This window comes from Centruroides sculpturatus, unplaced genomic scaffold (genome assembly GCF_000671375.1).
Source record: "Centruroides sculpturatus isolate CEXI.00-Female unplaced genomic scaffold, Cexi_2.0 scaffold243, whole genome shotgun sequence".
Lineage (NCBI taxonomy): Eukaryota > Metazoa > Arthropoda > Arachnida > Scorpiones > Buthidae > Centruroides > Centruroides sculpturatus.
In genome coordinates, this window is record NW_019384457.1 from 489,571 (window position 1) to 509,542 (window position 19,972).

At 26.9% G+C, this 19,972-nt stretch overlaps 1 protein-coding gene across 1 annotated transcript in view; it reads right to left on the bottom strand.

Annotated features, from left to right (window-relative positions):
• Positions 1-4,626: 4,626 nt before the first annotated feature.
• Positions 4,627-19,972, bottom strand: part of LOC111620708 (protein draper-like) — a 39,505-nt gene continuing 24,159 nt past the window's right edge. Inside the window, exons 12-23 of the mRNA XM_023362697.1 lie at positions 18,819-18,982; positions 16,145-16,253; positions 13,068-13,214; positions 7,225-7,359; positions 7,028-7,156; positions 6,826-6,954; positions 6,588-6,716; positions 6,052-6,220; positions 5,796-5,824; positions 5,522-5,707; positions 5,308-5,451; positions 4,627-5,233 (exon numbers count right to left, since the gene is read on the bottom strand). Coding sequence (XP_023218465.1) covers positions 5,130-5,233; positions 5,308-5,451; positions 5,522-5,707; positions 5,796-5,824; positions 6,052-6,220; positions 6,588-6,716; positions 6,826-6,954; positions 7,028-7,156; positions 7,225-7,359; positions 13,068-13,214; positions 16,145-16,253; positions 18,819-18,982 — 1,574 coding nt within the window. The 3' untranslated portion in view covers positions 4,627-5,129. The remainder of the gene's footprint in view (positions 5,234-5,307; positions 5,452-5,521; positions 5,708-5,795; positions 5,825-6,051; positions 6,221-6,587; positions 6,717-6,825; positions 6,955-7,027; positions 7,157-7,224; positions 7,360-13,067; positions 13,215-16,144; positions 16,254-18,818; positions 18,983-19,972) is intronic.

Sequence of the window (19,972 nt, forward strand, 5' to 3'; positions counted from 1 at the left end):
CCTAATTTATTAATGAAAGGGAATAAAACCAAATAGGAATTATCAGTCAACTATTTGGTTTATGCTGAAGAGTTTTCCAAAGGATTTTTCGTTTAAATTCTTCATCCTAATCCATAATGAACTCTTATAATATCGAAACAATTGCTTTAAAATAACACGTTATATTTTGCAGATGAAACTTCGAGAGTTGACATCTTAATACCAATTTACTATATATATTTATTCTCGTTTCCATTAAAAAAAAAGGATTTTAATCTCTCCCGGATTCTATAACATTAATTAAAATGAATGATATACTATTTCTTAATTTTCTGTCATTGAGATGATTGTATCATCTTTGATCTTTTAATGATCGATTCTTGCAGATGGTACGATGCGTGCCAATATCATCTGTAAAAGATATTTATGTAAATAATTATATTCATCCTATTAATATAGTCTGTTCATATTTTATGAAAATATATGTAAACTTGTTTGTGGATTAAAATGTTTAAAAATTGTTTGTTTCCTTCATACGCGCGAACAAGTTAAGCATAATTTTAAATATCAAATTAAGGGTTGGGGGTCGAAATTTCCGTAGTATCTTATTATTATGTGTAATATAACCCGATTATAACACAATATAAAATTAAAAATAAATTATAATATAGTAAAATTAGGGAAAATAATAACGCTATTAATTAATTAATTATTTTTTTACTTAACATTTTTCATGTAGATTCCAGAGAGCTGTCGGTCTCGTTAAGGCAATACTCTGTAAAAGCGCTCGTAATGACGCTCATTTTCACGCTTAGAGAACTTTAAAAATAATTTTGACCTTTAAAATGAGAATTAAAAGCCATTAAATTCCAAAAATGAAAAATATTAATTCTTCCTCAGGAAATTATTATCGATTAATATATTTTCTATTGCTTTTTTTGGTTGGAAATTAGATTAATAATTTTGTTAAAACAGGCCTTAAAAATCTTATTTCTTTTATGTAATAAACAAATTTAAAGAAGGTCGCAACGATTGGATACGCATCGTTTACGAGTCATAAATTCACACGATATGTTTTAGTCTTTTTAGCACAAAGAAGAAATTAATTCATAAAAAATCAATCATTACCAGTCAAAAAGTATTAAGTAGGTTTTGCATTGTTTTATTTTAAATAAATAAGATTCTAACCTCATTCACACGCGAAAGTCCATCCAGACGGAATTTATTTAATTTATCTAAAAATCTATGGACGTAATGTCTTTATAATTTTGTTTGAATTTGTAAAGCTCTCGGATGATAGTCAGGAGCGCCTCTAAATTGGGGCACGTACCCTCTTTTTCGTCTTGGTTGCCCTTTTCCTAATATCCAAGGGGCCTCAAACAACAGAAAATTCATGACTATTCTGTAAATATAAAAAAAACTAATGAACAATATATGTCCATTGTCCATGCAACTTCGTCATGTGTTGATCAGAAACCACGTTCCTTGTTTTCAAGGCCAAGTTAGCCCGAGGGCAACCAGTACCACCTTGCGGGAGCACTGATCCGATGTTGAATCATACAGTTTGAAGCTTCTTGCATAATGTACGATGCCCTTTTTTATAGTCTGCAGGCGCCGCGTGATCGAATTAGCAGTGTTGTAACTAGTGTTTCATGTGTCTAATCTTATTTTTGGTTCCCTATTTTTTCGAAAACAATTAAAAAATAAGTATGATAGAATAGTCGGTTATTTTTAAAAGTTACGGAATTGATCCCGCTGCTACAAAATTTAAAAATTGAAATAAAAATATAATACCGATTATTTTTTGATACCATCATTTGAAGTCCCCTATGTCCAGGGCCCTGTGTTTGTGCACTCGTTAGGTGTATACTCTGAAAACGTAGTACAATATGTAATATCAAAATATTTTAATTCTTTGATATATAATTAGCCAAAAATTGTCGATTCTTTGTAATTTCGGAATTTGAAATGTAGCCAATGTGAACAAAACTAATGTCATGAAGGAAAAAAAAAAAACGATTCCACTCACTATACTTTAATTGGGATATTTTTACATCGCATATACATTTTTAGTTTTCCATGTCCATCATGGGTTCGTCTATATCCATGATAGCGACTGGGTGACTAGAAACAGGATCCGACATATTCGGATAGACCCACCCATTCATGACATTTCTGAATCGGATCAGAAATTTCCATACGCTCGAATTAGGTTGCTCCAAGAGGCAGGATAACGCATTTACTGCTTGCCATTGGGTCGTCAGAGTCCTTCAATATGTAAAGACCATCCAAGAAAGTTCAAGATGCTTATTTAAATAGTTTATTCAACAACTGTGCAACAGCGAGTTTTTTTTTTTTAAATATAAAACATTAAATATTCTATCATAAAAATTGAAACAATAGGGTAAATATGATGGGTCGGCAATGGTGCTGGAGCTTGGATGGGCAATGCGGACAATTATGGGGGAGGACCAAATCGTAATGACAACCTTTTCGAGACTGAACTTTCTTTTTCAAGCATGGTATGTAATTTTAATTTGATTTACTTTAGGAATTACTTTCGTGTTTAATATCACTATCAAAATAGGATATGACTACTTAGTTTAATTTTTTTTCTTACTAAAAGAAATATATTAGGATTACTTTTGATTTTACTCTTTCAGCTTTATCCACTAAACGAACTATTAATCGAGCCCATCGTGGGTTCGACCGGGTGGTGAGGGACGAGAACAGATATATCTGGGACGAATCATCCCCAGAAATTGGGGGTTTTCGACCGGTACCGGGCTTAACCTTAACCCCTCTGCCATGTGACTGTTTATATTGTAAAGTCAAAAAATTATGCTTCTTTACTTTTTGTTTCATATTATTATGCCTTAATCATTTTTTTCCGATGGGTTTCACGATATCTTGCATTTAGGCTCGCCTGCTTAGCTACGTCCTAGCCAGTGACATTTGATCGGATCAGAGTAATACCCAAAAAATTATTAGTGTTTTTGAAAACGCAAGATTAAAATTTTTGCAGTATAATGCAGTTCGATATGTCCACATTTTTATGTCAAAACTAAAGCATGTCTCGTGAAAATAGTTACAGATGTGTTTTAGTTATAAAATTTAGAGTACCGTACAACAAAGCATAAATTACAGTAGAACCTCGATTATCCGCCCTAATTGGGGACTGGGGTTGGTCGGATAATTGAAAAGTCGGATAACCGAAAAGTATGAAAAAATCCATTATTAGTGTAGTATATTATTATATCCCATGTAATTAGTATATCGCTATTAACCTATTTTGCGTTGAATTTTCATCGATGTTAAGCCTAACAAAAATTTTTTAAAATAATAATCGTCGCTATTGTAGCACCACATCACTAGCGGACATTTGAAATTTGCCGACTAGGACGGTCGGTTAACCGAGGGGTCGGTTGATCGGGGGGCGGATAATCGAGGTTCTACTGTAGTCCAACAGAATAATCAGAAAAAGAATAGAACAATACAATGTTTTCTTTGTAACTTTTATTAATTAATGTAATTTTTTTTTATATTAATCGATCACAGAAGAAGAGTTGTTCAAATCACAAAATACTTACGCCTAAAACAAAATATTCTTCCATTAAAACATTAAATATATCTACCGCATTAATAAACCGACAAATTTCATCATTAATTATTTCGAAAATTGTTAGATAAAAATAGTTAAAAATTAAATTATTACAAAACTGCTTTAATAATAACACAAAATCATTGTTACATTTTCACTAAAATAAAGTTAGAACCTGAGGGAAGATTTCTTTATAAATTATAATTTGTGATCGATTATTTATTAAGAGAACAATTTTAATACCAAATAAATAAAAAAGCGAAATTTAAAATTATCTATATTAAATTATTATATATTTTTGTAAGAATTTAATATCCTGAATTATTTCCATGTAAATATTAGGGAAGACCACTTTTTTTCTTAATATGATAAAAATAAGTATTTATTTTTTTTTCAACTATCATTTTAAAAGTAATCCTAAATTAAATATTGTAAACAAATTTTAATTAGATTTATATAAGAGCTAAAATTATTACTTAATTAACAATTTTCAATTTTCTGAAAAAATCATGATCTTCAGGAAATTGAAGATTAAAAATTTATTTGAAACTGTCAATGAGAATTGGAAATTTACTATCTATAGACACTTTGAAGTTCATTTCTTCAAATATTTGGCATTCAGTCTTTATAAAGCTGTAAATCCTATAACAGGAACAATTAACAATTTCTTAACTTTCATTGGAATGAAGTTAAACACCCAAATGATTTATAATACAGAAAACGTAGAGTTTGTTTCTCATATCTTTACTCCATTCCTCATCACTTGAAAACAATTAACATTTTCATAAACTTAATATATTAAAAAAGTTTCATTCTAGACTCTATAAAGATTTTAAACTGTAATAATATTTGTATAAGGTGACCTTTTTATATAGATGTATATAGATATGTGAAATATCCAATTAAAAATGTATAGGGTATCTTTAAAAATATAAATAAAATTTACTAATTATTGTATATCCTTTTATCTAATTTTATATAAAATTCAATTTCTAAAATTATATAAAATATTGATTTAACTGTAACAATTCTTTTATCTAAATAATAATACAATTATTTCTGGAATTTTATACATTTGGCAATAAGTTTATGAAGTATTTTTTCTTTATAATTTGATTATTATTAGTTTTCAAGGCATCAATCCAAATACTTTTTACATTGCATTTAATATAATTAAAAAGGGAATGATTATTGGTCTGTTTACATAATTATTATAAAATGACTACTTATAGGCTATAAAAAATAATAATATTGTATATTACATATAAGATCCTTATTTGATAAATAAAATTTGGACAAAAACAGAAGGAAACTACACAAAAACACACATGTACGCGACAGAAGGAAAAAAAATTGTATACTAAAAATTAAATATCGTAATGACATTGATATAAAAAATGCATCTGGTAAAAACATTATATTGATTGCTGAAATTACTCTTCCTCTATCGAATGGTCAATAGAGAAAGTGACTTTATTTAATTTTTTTTTCTTTGTAAACTTGAAAAATAAGTCAATGTATACCCAAACTCGCAGCTGCTCAACAGCATTCATGGTTTCGATTTTGGCAATTTTGTGATTGTTCCATCCATTCTGTGATATTGAGGCTTCATTTCTGTCATTGGCCTGTTGTACTGGAGATGATCATATGCATCTAAAAAATAAACTGATTTTTATTTTACTGAATCAAATCTGAGACTTTATTTCAATTGCATACACTAATCTTACCTTCCATATTTTTATCTTTAACTTCATCGTAAAAAGGTTCTTTTTTTGCTAAATTTGGTTTAAGATCTTCAATACTATGATATATGTTTGGATTGTAGTCTGGTTCTAATTTATATTTTTCATCAGTCCTTCCACCATATGCACCTTTATGAAAATTTAATTTAATTTTAAAATTTTTAATAAAAATTAAACAACAAATATTATAAATATGTACCTTTATCACTTAAACTATCGTCATCATCATCTAAGACTAGTTTAGCTTTGGCTAAATTATTTTTTGATAAATTATTAATATGCTTTACACTGTGAGGAAATGATGATATATTATTCAATGGACCAGACGCTGTATTTCTAGGAACACCTTGATAAGCATATACAGGATTGTCAAAATGGCGTCTATCTGAAATGTAAATTACTACTACTTAGCACTTACATTAAAAGATATTTATTAATTAATAATTTTCTTTAAAAAACTTTATGTAATTTACCTGGAGATTGTATAGGATCAGCAGCATATCTAAAAAAAAAATAAATATGTATAAATTAAAATGAATTACATTTTATAGAAACAGTTAATCATGAATGTTTATTAACTTCTCTACAATTATTAATTTTTGTCCATAATTACTTTAAGTTTTGATAAAATCAGTTATAATTAGTCATTTTCTAATTCAATACGTAAACAAAATTAATTAAAATTATTAAAGCATATATTTATATATTTTAATTATATAGCTGACTTACGTTACATATGCTAATTCTCTCTCCAATCTATTGACTCTCCTTCGGTAATATAATGCCAAAAGAATAATTACTATTAAAAGAATAAGTGCAAACACAATTCCTGCAACAACACCTGCACTAAATGTTGAGTCATTTTCATCTCTTTCCTGAATGTGACTTCCAATCAACTCTAAAATATAGAAATTTAAATCTTTAAAAATTTTACAAGAAAATAAAATTAAATATAAATTTAAATACTACACAAACAACTGTTAAGAATTCAGATAATTCAAAATGTTAGGAAGTGATTCTACTTATAATGGAAAATCAAAATACAAAATGCTGTTAAATATATATATGTTTAAATTTTGTCGCTGAACAAAAAAAAATAATAATAAACAATCATTAAAATTACAAATTTATATGTTTTATTAATAAAAATTATATAACACAAAAAATTAAACATCAGAATATATTTTGAATGTTCAAAATGATAATTTTAAGACACAAATCTCAGTCTTTTTCGAGGATCAACTTATATTGTTGTTATAACTTACTATGTTCACAGTTTTCTCCACCATAACCATATTTGCAGACACAACCATCAAAAGCACTACATACATAATTATCTCCTTTACATTGACATTGCTGCATACAATGATCACCATATAAACCTTCTGGACATACTAAGAAGAAAATTACACAAAACAGTATGTATTAACATAAAATAGTTATTTAACCAAATAGAATAAAAATATATAATAATAATAATAATAATAATAATATTTAAAATACCTTCCGTGCATCTACTTCCCATCCAACCTGGAAGACATCGACACATTCCATCACTTGGTCTGCACATGCCTCCATTTTGACAATTACATTGTTGTTTGCATTGCAAACCAAAAGTACCATTTAAGCATGCTAAAATTAAACATTTTTTAAATTGTTAAACATACTACACCAATCAATAATGAATAACTGAAAAGAAACATACGAATTGTGCAATCTTTTCCCATCCATCCTGGCAGGCACACACATTCTCCTGTTGTGGGATTACATTCGGCACCATTTTTACAATTACACAATTGTGAACAGTCTTTTCCCCAATAATTTTGTGGACAAACTAAATATAAATAACATAAGTTAAAAATTTTCTAACAACTTTAACAAATAACTTTATTATACACTTACTTTCATTACAAGTAAGACCAGTATAACCTGGCTGACAGTAACAATGACCAGTAATATGGTGACAAGTTCCATAATTATTTGTACATTCTGGACAAGTTTCAGAACAATTATATCCATATGTTCCATGGGGACAAGCTATTTTGAAAACATTTTAATATAAATTCATATGAACATTTAAATGATCACAGAGTACTGTTAAGCACAATTTATTTAATTAATATTAGTTCTTAAATTTAAATATTAATTTTTAAGAGATTAGTCAATTTGATTTGATTTACCTAGCATATGTCAGATGATCACTCCTCAATGTATTATTATCACTTTGATTTGATTTACCTAGCATATGTCAGATGATCATATGCTAGGTAAATCAAAGATATATCAAAGAATCAAAGAAAATATAATTTTGATTTAATTTTGATTTAATTTTGAGTAAATCAAAGAAATTATAATTTTGATTTGACTAATTTACCTAGCATATGTGATCATCTGACATATGCTAGGTAAATTAGTCAAATCAAAATTATAATGATACAAGAACTTATAGATTAAAGATAGATTAAATGAAAAATACAAATGTTTACTATCTTGAAATTTAAAACTAAAGAAATTTATTTTACTATTTTATAGATATTCAGAATTTTTTCAAAGTCACGCAATGAAATCTACATTTTTAAAAGTTGCTTTTGTTTTAATGCATGCTTTTTGTGTTTTTTTTTTTTACCTGAAGATAATAAGTAGGTCTTGTCAAAAGTATTTGATAATAGTTTTTCAGTTCAATTAATTGTCTCAAAAACTTTTACTTTTAACACTCTAAGACAGATAAATACATGGATAGCACTTCAATTATTTCAAATGCTAAGTATTTCAACCATTCTAGAATATTGCAAATACTCAGAATATTTTAAATATTATGTTTGTAAATACCAGTATTTACAAACATTGCTGTTTTGTTAATGCATATATTATGGACAAAGTGATTAATCGGGCATTATTCATAATGACCAAAAAGGGCGCGCAGTGTGATAAATATTGATTAATTTATCAAATTGACCGGTCATTATGAATACTGCTATCACCTAATTAGGCAAAGTGATAATAATACATTGAGGAGTGATCATCTGACATATGCTAGGTAATTGGCACTGAGTTGCTGATTGTATCGTGTTGAGTGCATATTGCATTTAGTACTGAATTTTAAATTGTGTGACATTTTAATTTGATTAAAAAACTCCACTTATTTCATTTAGAAATATTTAATTTTTGTGAATTATTTCAAAGTATTTTAAAGAGAACAAGTAATCTTTTAAAACTAAGTACTATTAACTATATTAATTAAATAGTAAAATTTTACCTATGTGCACAGTCATGGTGGCAATCGCAACTGTTTGTGCTCCCGATGGATTCCTCCCGGAGGGGAGCCACCGGCAGGCCGCCAATTGTTTAACGTCACTAGATATTGATATTGGGTTGTTCGGAAAGTAAGTTCGTTTTTTTCCATGGAAAAAACACAATATTTTTATCTATGTGCATAGTCATGGCGGTGGTTGTAACTGTTTGAGCTCCCGACAGATTCCTCCTGGAGGGAAGCTGCTGGCAGGCCGCCGATTGTTTAACGTCACTAGATATTAATACATACTAATTATTGATACGTGTGTTCAAGAACTACCATGAATCAATATCTAGTAACATTAAATAATACGCAGCCTGCCGGCGGCTCCTCTCAGGGAGGAATCCGTCGAAAGCACAAACAGTTGCGACCGCCACCAAATTCGGTACTAAATGCAACACGCACAAGCAACTCAGATGCGGGTACTGATTGGATAGTGCATTATTATCACTTTGCCCAACTAGATGATGGCGTTATTCATAATGACCAGTCAATTTGATAATTTATTGAAATTTATTACAATGCCCGATTTTGTTGGTCATTATTCATAATGACCAGGCATTATTAATAATGTCCATATTAAACACTTTGTCCATAACATATATATTGTGTACTTGGGTCGTGTTTATTAATAGAACTTATAATATTGGTGATGTTTCTGATTTGCAAAGAGAATAGATCTTACTATTAGTCAAAGATCAAAATAAAAAATCTTTATTTACATCTTAATTCATATCTTTACAAACAAATGTGAAACAATCATTATATCNTTTGAAACGAAACCAATTTGTTTCAAGTAATCATAAACAGTTCAATTTGACAAATTTAATCTCTTAGTGATTTCATGTGTTCTTATTCGACAGTTTGCTTCAATCGGTACCTTTATTTTGTTTTCATTGGCTTCAACTGGCCATCCAGAACATGGTGAATCTTCAATATTGAAATTGCCAGAACAAAATTTTGTAAATCAGTTTTGGCACTGTCTTTCTCTCAACACATCACCTCCATACATGTACCACAATTTTTTTCTTGCTTGAACAGCATTTTGATTTTTTGGTAATAAAAAAGCAAAATATGCCGAAAATGATGCTTTCAATCTTCCATATTTGATGGGACACAAAAAATAAACAATTGCACAGAATCAAACAAATTTTTTTACAAATAAGCCTTAAAATGCCAGCTATCAAAATATATAATGATAATACGGTTTAGAATGAAAATGGTGGAAAAAATACAACTAATCCATCTAGTAATAAAAAAAAAACGAACTTACTTTCCGAACAACCTAATACCGTACATACTAGTTATTGATACGTGTGTTCAAGAACTACCATGAATCAATATCTAGTGACATTAAATAATACGCGGCCTGCCGGTGGCTCCCCTCCAGAAGGAATCTGTCAAAAGCACAAACAGTTGCGACCACCACCAAATTTGATACTAAACGCAACACGCATGTGCAACTCAGATGTGAGTGCTGATTGGATAGCGTATTATGGATGATCATTCCTCAACGCATTATTATCACTTTGCCCGACTAGATGATAGCATTATTCATAATGACCAGTCAATTTAATAATTTATTGAAATTTATTACAATGCCCGATTTTGTTGGTCATTATTCATAATGCCCATATTAATCACTTTAATCCATAACACATATTAATATTTATATTATATTCTTTCTAATTTGTTTTATCTTATTCTTAATTTCTTAAATGAAAGCAATAAACAATGAGATTTTTCTTAAAAAAATTAATTTTTCATAAGATTCACATGATGCAGTTTAGCCTCTTCTGAATGTTTATTTTCTCATTTTCTTCTTTAATTTCTCTGTAGCTTATGTTTTGTATATTCATATTGGTAAAAACTCCAAAAGTATATTGTAAGCAAATTTATATGGTCAAAATCAGAAAATGATAATTATGTAAGAAGAGTTATATATTCTACAAAGAAAACTTTAACTCAGAAACTTTGTTGATTTACTCAAAAATGTATTTCATGAAACTATCAGCATTTCTATAAAATAATACAGGTATCCCTCATACAATATAGCATTCCTACAACACAGTTCCACTAACATGGTTCAAGAATTGGATACATACCCCATCTAAATTGTCACAATTTTTAAGTGCAAACACTGTCATTTGATATTTTATTTATTCAAGCAAGTATGCATGTTGTCTCATATTTGTCAATGAATTTCAGAATATTGAGATTTTCAGTTTTTTGTGCTTTTTGCCTTGTTTCCTTTAATGAAAACTGAACATACAATTTTTTTTCTTCCTTGTTCTAGCTTCCTATTCTAGCTTTCCTACAAACCAGATGTCACCATCATTGGTGATAAAGTTCTAAAGAAACTTGAAAAACTGTCATTGTGTTTTGTTTTTATAGATTAAATTAAAACTAACTATATAAAAAGATTACATTTTTTTAAAGATCTCTTAGGCAAACTCAAGCAAATGAAAATATCAAATTTTATTAAAAAAATAGAGAAAAATCAAGATGTTGCTGGTACTCTAGATTAAGGTCAACTGATAAGCTCAGAAAATGACATTATTTTGACAAAAAGAAAATGCCCACATTTAACAGTGTTTAGTGGTGAAGAAAAAACTAATATTACCATTTTGTTTGTGATTGTTAGTTAACTATTTATTGCTTTAATAAACATTTTTTTCTTGATTAAAAGAAAAAAAAAAAAAAAGAGTTCACTTTTGCTAACTTCTGGAACCTAACCCTATGTTTTGCACTAGTTCATTGTTTCTTATAGCACAGATTCACATAACATGGCACTTTTTTGGAATCTAACTACCATGTTATATGGGGAATGTCTGTGTATAAATAAATATTAGTTTCTTTTAAATCCACAAATTTCTATTCCTTACAGCAAATATAATATAAATTGCGTAAATGATTTATATTTTAGAATAATTCTGAAGATAACAAATTTATGTTTTTCTATTTACTAGTAAAATAAAGATTAAAATTATTCTTTTCACACCATTTCAACTTTTTAACATAAATCTATAATAAAAGTGCATTAAAACATTCATTAAAAAGTCTTTGAATAATCAAATTTTTTTGAATTGTTTTAATTGTAGAAAATATACAAAATAATTTCAAAATTAATGTTTTATTTTTATGGATAACAAATATATATGCCTACTGTATTTCTAAGAATTTCTCAGATACTCATGTATTTTGAACATTTCTAAACTAAAACAATTTAAATTGAATTTTCAAATACCTTTACATACTAGTGACTGGAATGAATGTTATGTTGGTTTGGGAGATAGAAATCATTTGTCCTTAGGCATTTCCTATTTGTAACACAATAAATAAGTACTAAGAACACTTAACTCAATAACCTAACAACCAGCAAAACTTTCTCAAGTGGTATTTTTTCTGGTTTTTAGATTATTGAGTTAGGTGCTCTTAGTGTGATATTAACCAGTATCTAGCAGTTGTCCATTGAATATAAATAAATTTGTTATTTAATATTTTCAGAAAAGAATTTCAAATACAAATACTTATAATTTAATATTTGCATTTGAAATACTTTTATAGTATTTTCCCAGCTCTCTACATAGTTATCAACATATATCATTATCACTATTGTGTTATCTTCGCACAGCTAAAATAAATAATAGCTTTCCCAAATGTATCATCCAAACATCTACCATAAAATCAGTTGATTCTACAATCTCATTTTAATTTTAAAATTATAGTATCACAATTTCTTATATAGGAATTTTAAGAAAAACAATTTTACCAAAAAACATTAAAACTGAAAATACATTTTTTGTGACCTGGAAAGATATTGTTAAATGCAGAAATCATCATAAAATTTATATACATGTTTCAAGAGACCAAAAATAATAGTTAAATATTTTTAATATCTCTGATCAAAAATTAAAGAAAGTAAATTCAAATGTTAGAAAAGTGTGAAAGATATTATGATAAATACTGCTTCAATAATAGTGCTTTTATATATTTATATAAAATATTACCTAAAACACCATTTACAATAGATAATTCAGATAAAATCTCTTCTTTGATTACAGAATCAATTTACAATAAAATTTAACAAGATATCAAGTCCATTGCAAGTTAGATCTGCCCAAGGTTTAAAAACTTAAGCACATTACATAATGTTGCTTTACATTAACAAAAGCAAGTACTTAAAAATAATCTTTGTTTAATATATGCATCAGTTTCTATATATATATATATATCTTTTATTCATTACTGTTTTATTCTCATAATAAATTATATTAATTTTGATATGTATAATCTGTTCTTTCTGAAGTATTTTAGAAATTTTATATTAAAAATTATCAATTAGATAACTATTGTTATTTTAATGTTTTGGTTTGTGTTTGGATATTAACTTTCCTCCTAAAATTATATTACAATTTTTAATGACAAATTATTCTTGGAAAATTTTTCTTACTTTCATTGCAGTTACTTCCAGTCCAACCTCTTTCACAGATGCATTTTCCTGTTTTAGAATCACAAGAGGAATTATTTTTACAATCACATGTATTTTGGCAACTTGGTCCCCAAAATCCTCTTTCACATAAACTGTTACATTTTACACCTAAAAAACAAAATCATGAGTATGTAATGTAACATTTAGTACATATTTAAATCTATATTAAAATGCTTTTAAAAAGATACATAAAATGTTATTTAAAATCATTATTTTATGCATTCTCTCACATTCACAGAATCTCAAAATATCTACTCAGAATTCTTAGAAAATTTTAGAAAAATATAATGATTACATTTATTAATTTCTTTAGTACTTTTGCAATAAAATACATCAATTTCAGTAACGATTCATTTCAAAATATCAGAATAACTTAATATAGTAAGAATTTTAAAATTTTAAAAAAGTATTAGATTAAAAATAAAAACATTAAAAATCTTATAATTCATTCAAAAATTTAGAAACAGAGATGTAAAAATATATAAATAAATATAAGAATATGATAGATCTTTTTGAGCAAAACATTAGAATACATTTTGCACAAAAAATATTTTGAGTAACAGTAAAAATTAAAACAAAATTTATTGAGAACATATTTGAAACTAGAAGACAACATACACTGGTATCTTCAGCCATGAAAATTAAAGTTTGTTGTTTTGAATTTATGAATACACTTTCAAGAAAAATATTTTATTTAAGAATCCTACTTAACAAGAATAAAATGAATATTTTGATTTATCATAAGAGAACTGGTTTGTTTTTAAAAACCTTAAATTTGATGATTCAAAGTTAACTTATATATACAGTAGAGTGTGGATTTTCCGAAAGTCAATCATCCGAAAGAATTCCAGTCGACAAATTTAAATTTTCGCCAGTGCTGTGGCGCTGTAATCTTTGGCTATGTCTTCGGCTACTCAAATATTTTACGTTTTTGATACTAAATTAACATCTGAAGTATAATTTTTTATAATTTTTATATTTTTCAATATATTTATTTTGTTTGTACAAAATAAAAAAATAATTTTTAATGATACAATAGTCTTTGTTAGGCTTAACATCGACGAAAATTCAACGCAAAGCGACACGCAACGGATAAAAATTTCGACATCAGATACGTTAAACTATTTTTTCGTACGTAAATCAGTTATCCAAAATATCAGTTATCCGGACAACCCCAGTCCTTAATTGATTCGGAAAATCGACGCTCTACTGTATTAATCAAATATTTTGACTTTTCAAAAAAAACATATTAAATTTTTTATTACATATTAGAAGTTAACATTTTATAAAAGATATAAATATTTAATATTAATAATTAATTATACATATACACAAACAAAGTTGTCCCAAAACAACTGAGTTTAATTATTTAAAATAGGCAACATTTCATTAGTGCAAAACAACTGTATTTGCATGTACAATTAAGTCTAGCAATTTTAGCAACTGTCATACATCACATAGTTACTGGCCTGTTGAAGAAGTTTTATTCTCAGGAACCACAGTATTTCTTTTTATGTTTCTCTAGACATCAGTTCCATTAATATAATTCCATTTCTTTTTTAAAAAAACATCCACTAGCCTTATAGAATTGTTTCTATTTACATTTTTAATACATTTTCCAAACTCCACTAAAGCCTGACAATTTAAAGATAAAATAAAAAAGCAATTAAATAATATTTAAATATCTGTATTTTCTAATTTCTTCTCCTCACTTTTTAACTTGTTTATACAGTAGATATATTCTACTTCATAACTATCTTTTCTATATTTACTAATTTGAAAAGAAACAAAATCAAAGAATTTATTAAGTTGAATGTACAAACAAAAAGTAAAATAAACAAAAAGTTAAAAATTAGAAAAAACAAATAGAACTTAAGTCCTCTTTAAAATTAAGAAGAAAAGATATTTAGTATCACAGGTTTAATTAGTTTTAAATGTTGTAAAAGAAAAAAAAAAAAAACATGAGAAGTTGTAATATTGTATGGAATAATTTTTAAAGAAATATTTGGAAACTATAATTACAACTTTAAAAAAAATTATACTCTATTGATGTGGCTGAAGATGGGCCAAATAATAGTTAAAATGTATATTATAGCAGAATGGGGCATGGAGAATGTATTTAAAATGTAAAACAAAGATTTTACACACAGCATGTGAACATTTTATGAAATGAAATTTTATTAAGAAAATTCAAGTCTATAGAAAGAATAAAAGAGATTGTTTAGTCATGCTTATTTCATATACTCCTGTATGTTTTTTTGTTAGAATAGATTTGAAAACTAAACAATGATATATAATAAAATTTTGCTGCTCTTCAAAAAAGAGTGCCTCATCTGACAGACAATTCTCAAAAACAGATACAACTAAATAGACAAGATATCTTTGTACACATGGTAATTCTCATCCATATTAAGACACAGTCATAAGGAATTTCTGATGCAAGAAAAGTGTTACTTGATGTCTTAGCCTGCTTATAACTCAAATTTTGTTGAATGTAATTTTTGACTTTTCTCAATAATTAGAAAAATATAAAAAATTAAAATTTGAATTCATATCTGGCATCATTAGAATTCTAAAAGCATTCTACAAACCATTTCAGAAGGTATTTGATAAATGGCAGATTCATTGGGACCTGTGAATTTGAAGAAGTGAATATTTTGAAAAAGAATATCTGATAACATTTAATATATTTATACTGTTTTAATAAATATATTCTCCATTGCTTTGGGGCAATCTCTGCATGTATAAGAACAAGCCAAATTAAATAAAACTTTGCTAGACAAGTAATTAAACATTAAAATATTTTTTAAATAATTTAAAACAATAAATTGATGTCAATAGTCTCCAAGTAAAGTCATGAAATTGAAACTAAAAGTCTGAATTTTATGTCAGACTTTTATATGATGTTTATTTGATATGAATTCAGACTTTTAGTCTGACTTTCATGTCAGAAAAAATAATTTATAAATTTATGAGATTAAATCAAATATCAGAAAAGTTATTTTAAAGGAATTTCTTTGCATTTAAGTATCCTTTACCTTTCCATCCATGGGCACATATACACATCCCGGTTACATGATCACAATCAAGTGCTTTATCCCAATCACAATCACATTTTTGACTGCAGTTTAAACCAAAATAAGGTTGCTGTGTGTATAAAGAAAATACAATGTGAAAATTTAATTCATATATTGGTATATAAAATAAAATAGCTTCATAAATATAAGAATAAATTTTAATTAAATTTTTAAACTCTATTTGACAATAATAAACTTTTTTAAACTTAATTTTCAGAAGTCAACTTTTATTTATTTGAATTTTTTTTTAAATGATATATTATTAAATAGAACTGCCTATTTATTAAATAACAACATTAAAGCTGATACTTTGTTTTGTTATTTATCACTTTTACTAACTGAAAAATCTCATTTTTAAACTTAACCACGAATAATTCCAGGCTGACTGAAAAAAGAATAACTGATGACAGATTTGGCAATTAGTCATAACACACTTGTCAAATTAGTCTCATAGTTCTGATCAGTCAGCACCATTTAATACTAAATTGTTTCATAAGCAATGTACTGTACAACAAAGTCCAAGTGTTCTTAGAAATATGTAAGACCTCTACATTTTTCAACCTGTGGCAAAAGTAGTTGGTTTAAGCACCATTAAGACATGGAGAAAAGAAGAAAAAAGATAGTATCAGATTTATATCATTGAATATTAAACCAACAAAAATAAAATATCAGACACATTTCAGTCACAGAAAAATAAATTTTTTCAAGCATCAAATGGAAAAGAAGTAAGTTCAAATGTATAAATTGATGTTTACGTGATAAAAAGTGTAAAATATGATGTATTAATAGGTGCAATATTAAATGAAAAATTTAGGGAAAATCTGATATAAGTTAAGATTACTGTTAGTTATATTACAAAAAGAAAAAAAAAGGTTTATTACATAATAAGTATTAATGCTTCTTAGCTTAATTTAGTAAATAAACTAGAGTTATAGGAGAAATTTGTTGAATTATTTTCAGATGTTAACTGATATTAGCAGTTATTTATAGGTGTTAGCAGAGAGGAGAAACTGAGAGCTGGAAATAATTTTGATGTACAGTAGAGTGTCGTTTATCTGAATCAATTGGGGACTGGGGTTGTTCGGATAACTTATTTTTCGGATAAACAATTATGTATGAAAAAATATATTAATTTATCCCGTGTTGAAATTTTTCTCCACTGCGTGTCGCTTCGCGTTCAATTTTCGTCGATGTTAAGTCCAATGAAGACTATTGTATCGTTAAAAATTATTTTTTTATTTTGTACAAACAAAATAAATATATTGAAAAATATAAAAACAATAAAAAAATTATAGTTCAGAAGTTAATTTAGTATCAAAAACGTAAAATATTTGAGTAGCCGAAGACATAGCCAAAGATTACAGCGCCACAGCACTGGCAAAAATTTAAATTTGTCGACTGGAATTCCTTCGGATAACCGACGTTTTGGATAAACGATGCTCTACTGTATATGTAAAAATAAGATAATGTTAGAAGAATGTAAAATAAATGAGAGAGGTTACAAGGACACTGACAGGAATAGACACAAGAGAAAAAACCAAGTAGGATGGCATTAGAAGACAAGGGAAGTTACAACAGCATATAACTCATTTAAAAATATTTTTGGACATTTTGATTAACAAATAATAATAGTTTTCAAAACAGTCTGGTTTCTTTTAAAGCAGCTGATGAATTTAATAATGAAAGATGTATTATATTTTATATGTTATCCTATCAGCTGTGCATCTTGATAGTCCAAAACAACAACCATTGTTGCTCAACATTTTCTGGTTTTTATAGTAATTTTTAAATTTGCAATATTTCGCTTAAAAATTGTTGTAGATTTGATCTGTTTTTCATCTTTTATCATGCACTATCACACTATGGTTCACCTTAAAATATTATGAACATTTAAAAAAATTTATAAAATTCAAGATTTCAAAAATCAAAAAAAAATTTTTTTTTAATAAACATCCGATTTAATATTTTTATATATGTTAGATAGATAGGTCTATATACACACATATAAAAAAACTGCAGCTTTCTAAACCGATGTAGAGAAATAATACGACCTATAGATTATAACGCCGATCGGCGTGTAAGGGGGGTGAGTGGTGGTTATTCTAAATTTAGGTCAATACACTTTTTAGTATTGATGATGTATATTTGATTCTATTTATGTTATTTACACTATTGTACTAACAATGGTATATATCAAGCGATTATTACTTTATTATATTAACAATTAAACATGTATTTCTTATGTATTATGGAAGTACCATGATAACTGGAAGTACCTTGTTTTTTAAAAGATTTATGGCTGGATGGTTTAAAAAACATGCTTATTTGTTAAATAGGATAAATATGCATAAAAATTTACTAAATTCAACTGAATAAAATTTAATTCTGTAATTTGCCAAGTGTCTGTATGAATATGATAAATAATTTGTGTTTGAATTGAAATAAACTACTGACACGGTTTCAAAAATACCAGAATAGAATTCATTCATTATATTACATTTGGTTCAGTTCAGATTTTAAATTAATTTTAAGACTATAAAATCCATGAACATTAAAAAGTTAATATTGCTAAACAAACAACTTTATTTATTCAGATTATTCTATAAATTAAAATTCAAATTAAATATACATATACCTCACATTTCTCTTTACACAATGTTCCAACAAAACCAGATTGGCACATGCAATCACCTGTGACAGGGTCACATGCCCCACCATTTTTACAGTCACAGGAATGTTTGCATTCAGGACCATATTTACCTTGAGGACATGGTAGATCACAATTGATTCCTGACCAACCTTAATAATAAAAATGTATAAAATTTTAAAAATTTAAGATTGATGTTCATATAAATATTTAGTAAAATAATGAATGAAAAATAAAAACATTAAGATTAAATAGTTATATACAACAAAACTAATTATCAGTATAAATTGTATCAAATTACAATAAATAATTTGTTGTAAATATGTTTAGAAAACTTTTGTATCAATAGAAACATAAATTTATGTAACATATATAATTATAATTTATGTAACATAAATAAACAATCCTACTACCAGATGCAATGCAATAACACATTAACCATTGCCGTAAATCATCAGACTATAATTTGGAATAAATAATTATAAATGAATTTGGCACTAGAGGGAAGTGTTAGGCACCATTTTGTATTAAAATTAATAATAAATAATTTAGATTAAACTGGAAGAAAAATTTGATTTAATTTAAAAACACAATTTTATGAAATTTTTATGAATTCTATTCAACATAGTTTATACAACACTAATATTCTCAAATATGAAGCATTGGAAATGAAGTATAGAGAATAATTATTTTTGAATAAATTTCTAATTTTATTAATTGGAGAGAGAGTCACAATCAGTATTTTTGCAGTGTAAAGAAGATCAAGAGTTTCAAATACAGTGTCATTAATATTACTTCTAAAATAATAAGCAATATTAAAATTACTTCCAAAAAGAATATATTTCTATTATATCTAAAGGTATTAAACAAGTGTATCGCAGGAGTGTATTAAACAACTTCCCAAAGTTTCACGGCAATCGGATAAATGGCGTGGTAATGCATGAAGGACAGACAGAAGACAAACTCACACAGACAGCCATACATTCAGTTTTATATATATAGATATATAAATTACAAAAGATTATATTAAAAGATATTGTATGGAATAAGTTTATAAATATAACTGTGTGTTTGAATTTCTGTTTATGTCAAACTTTAATTTATGTATAAAATCTGCTTTCACAATTAATAAGTAATGATAA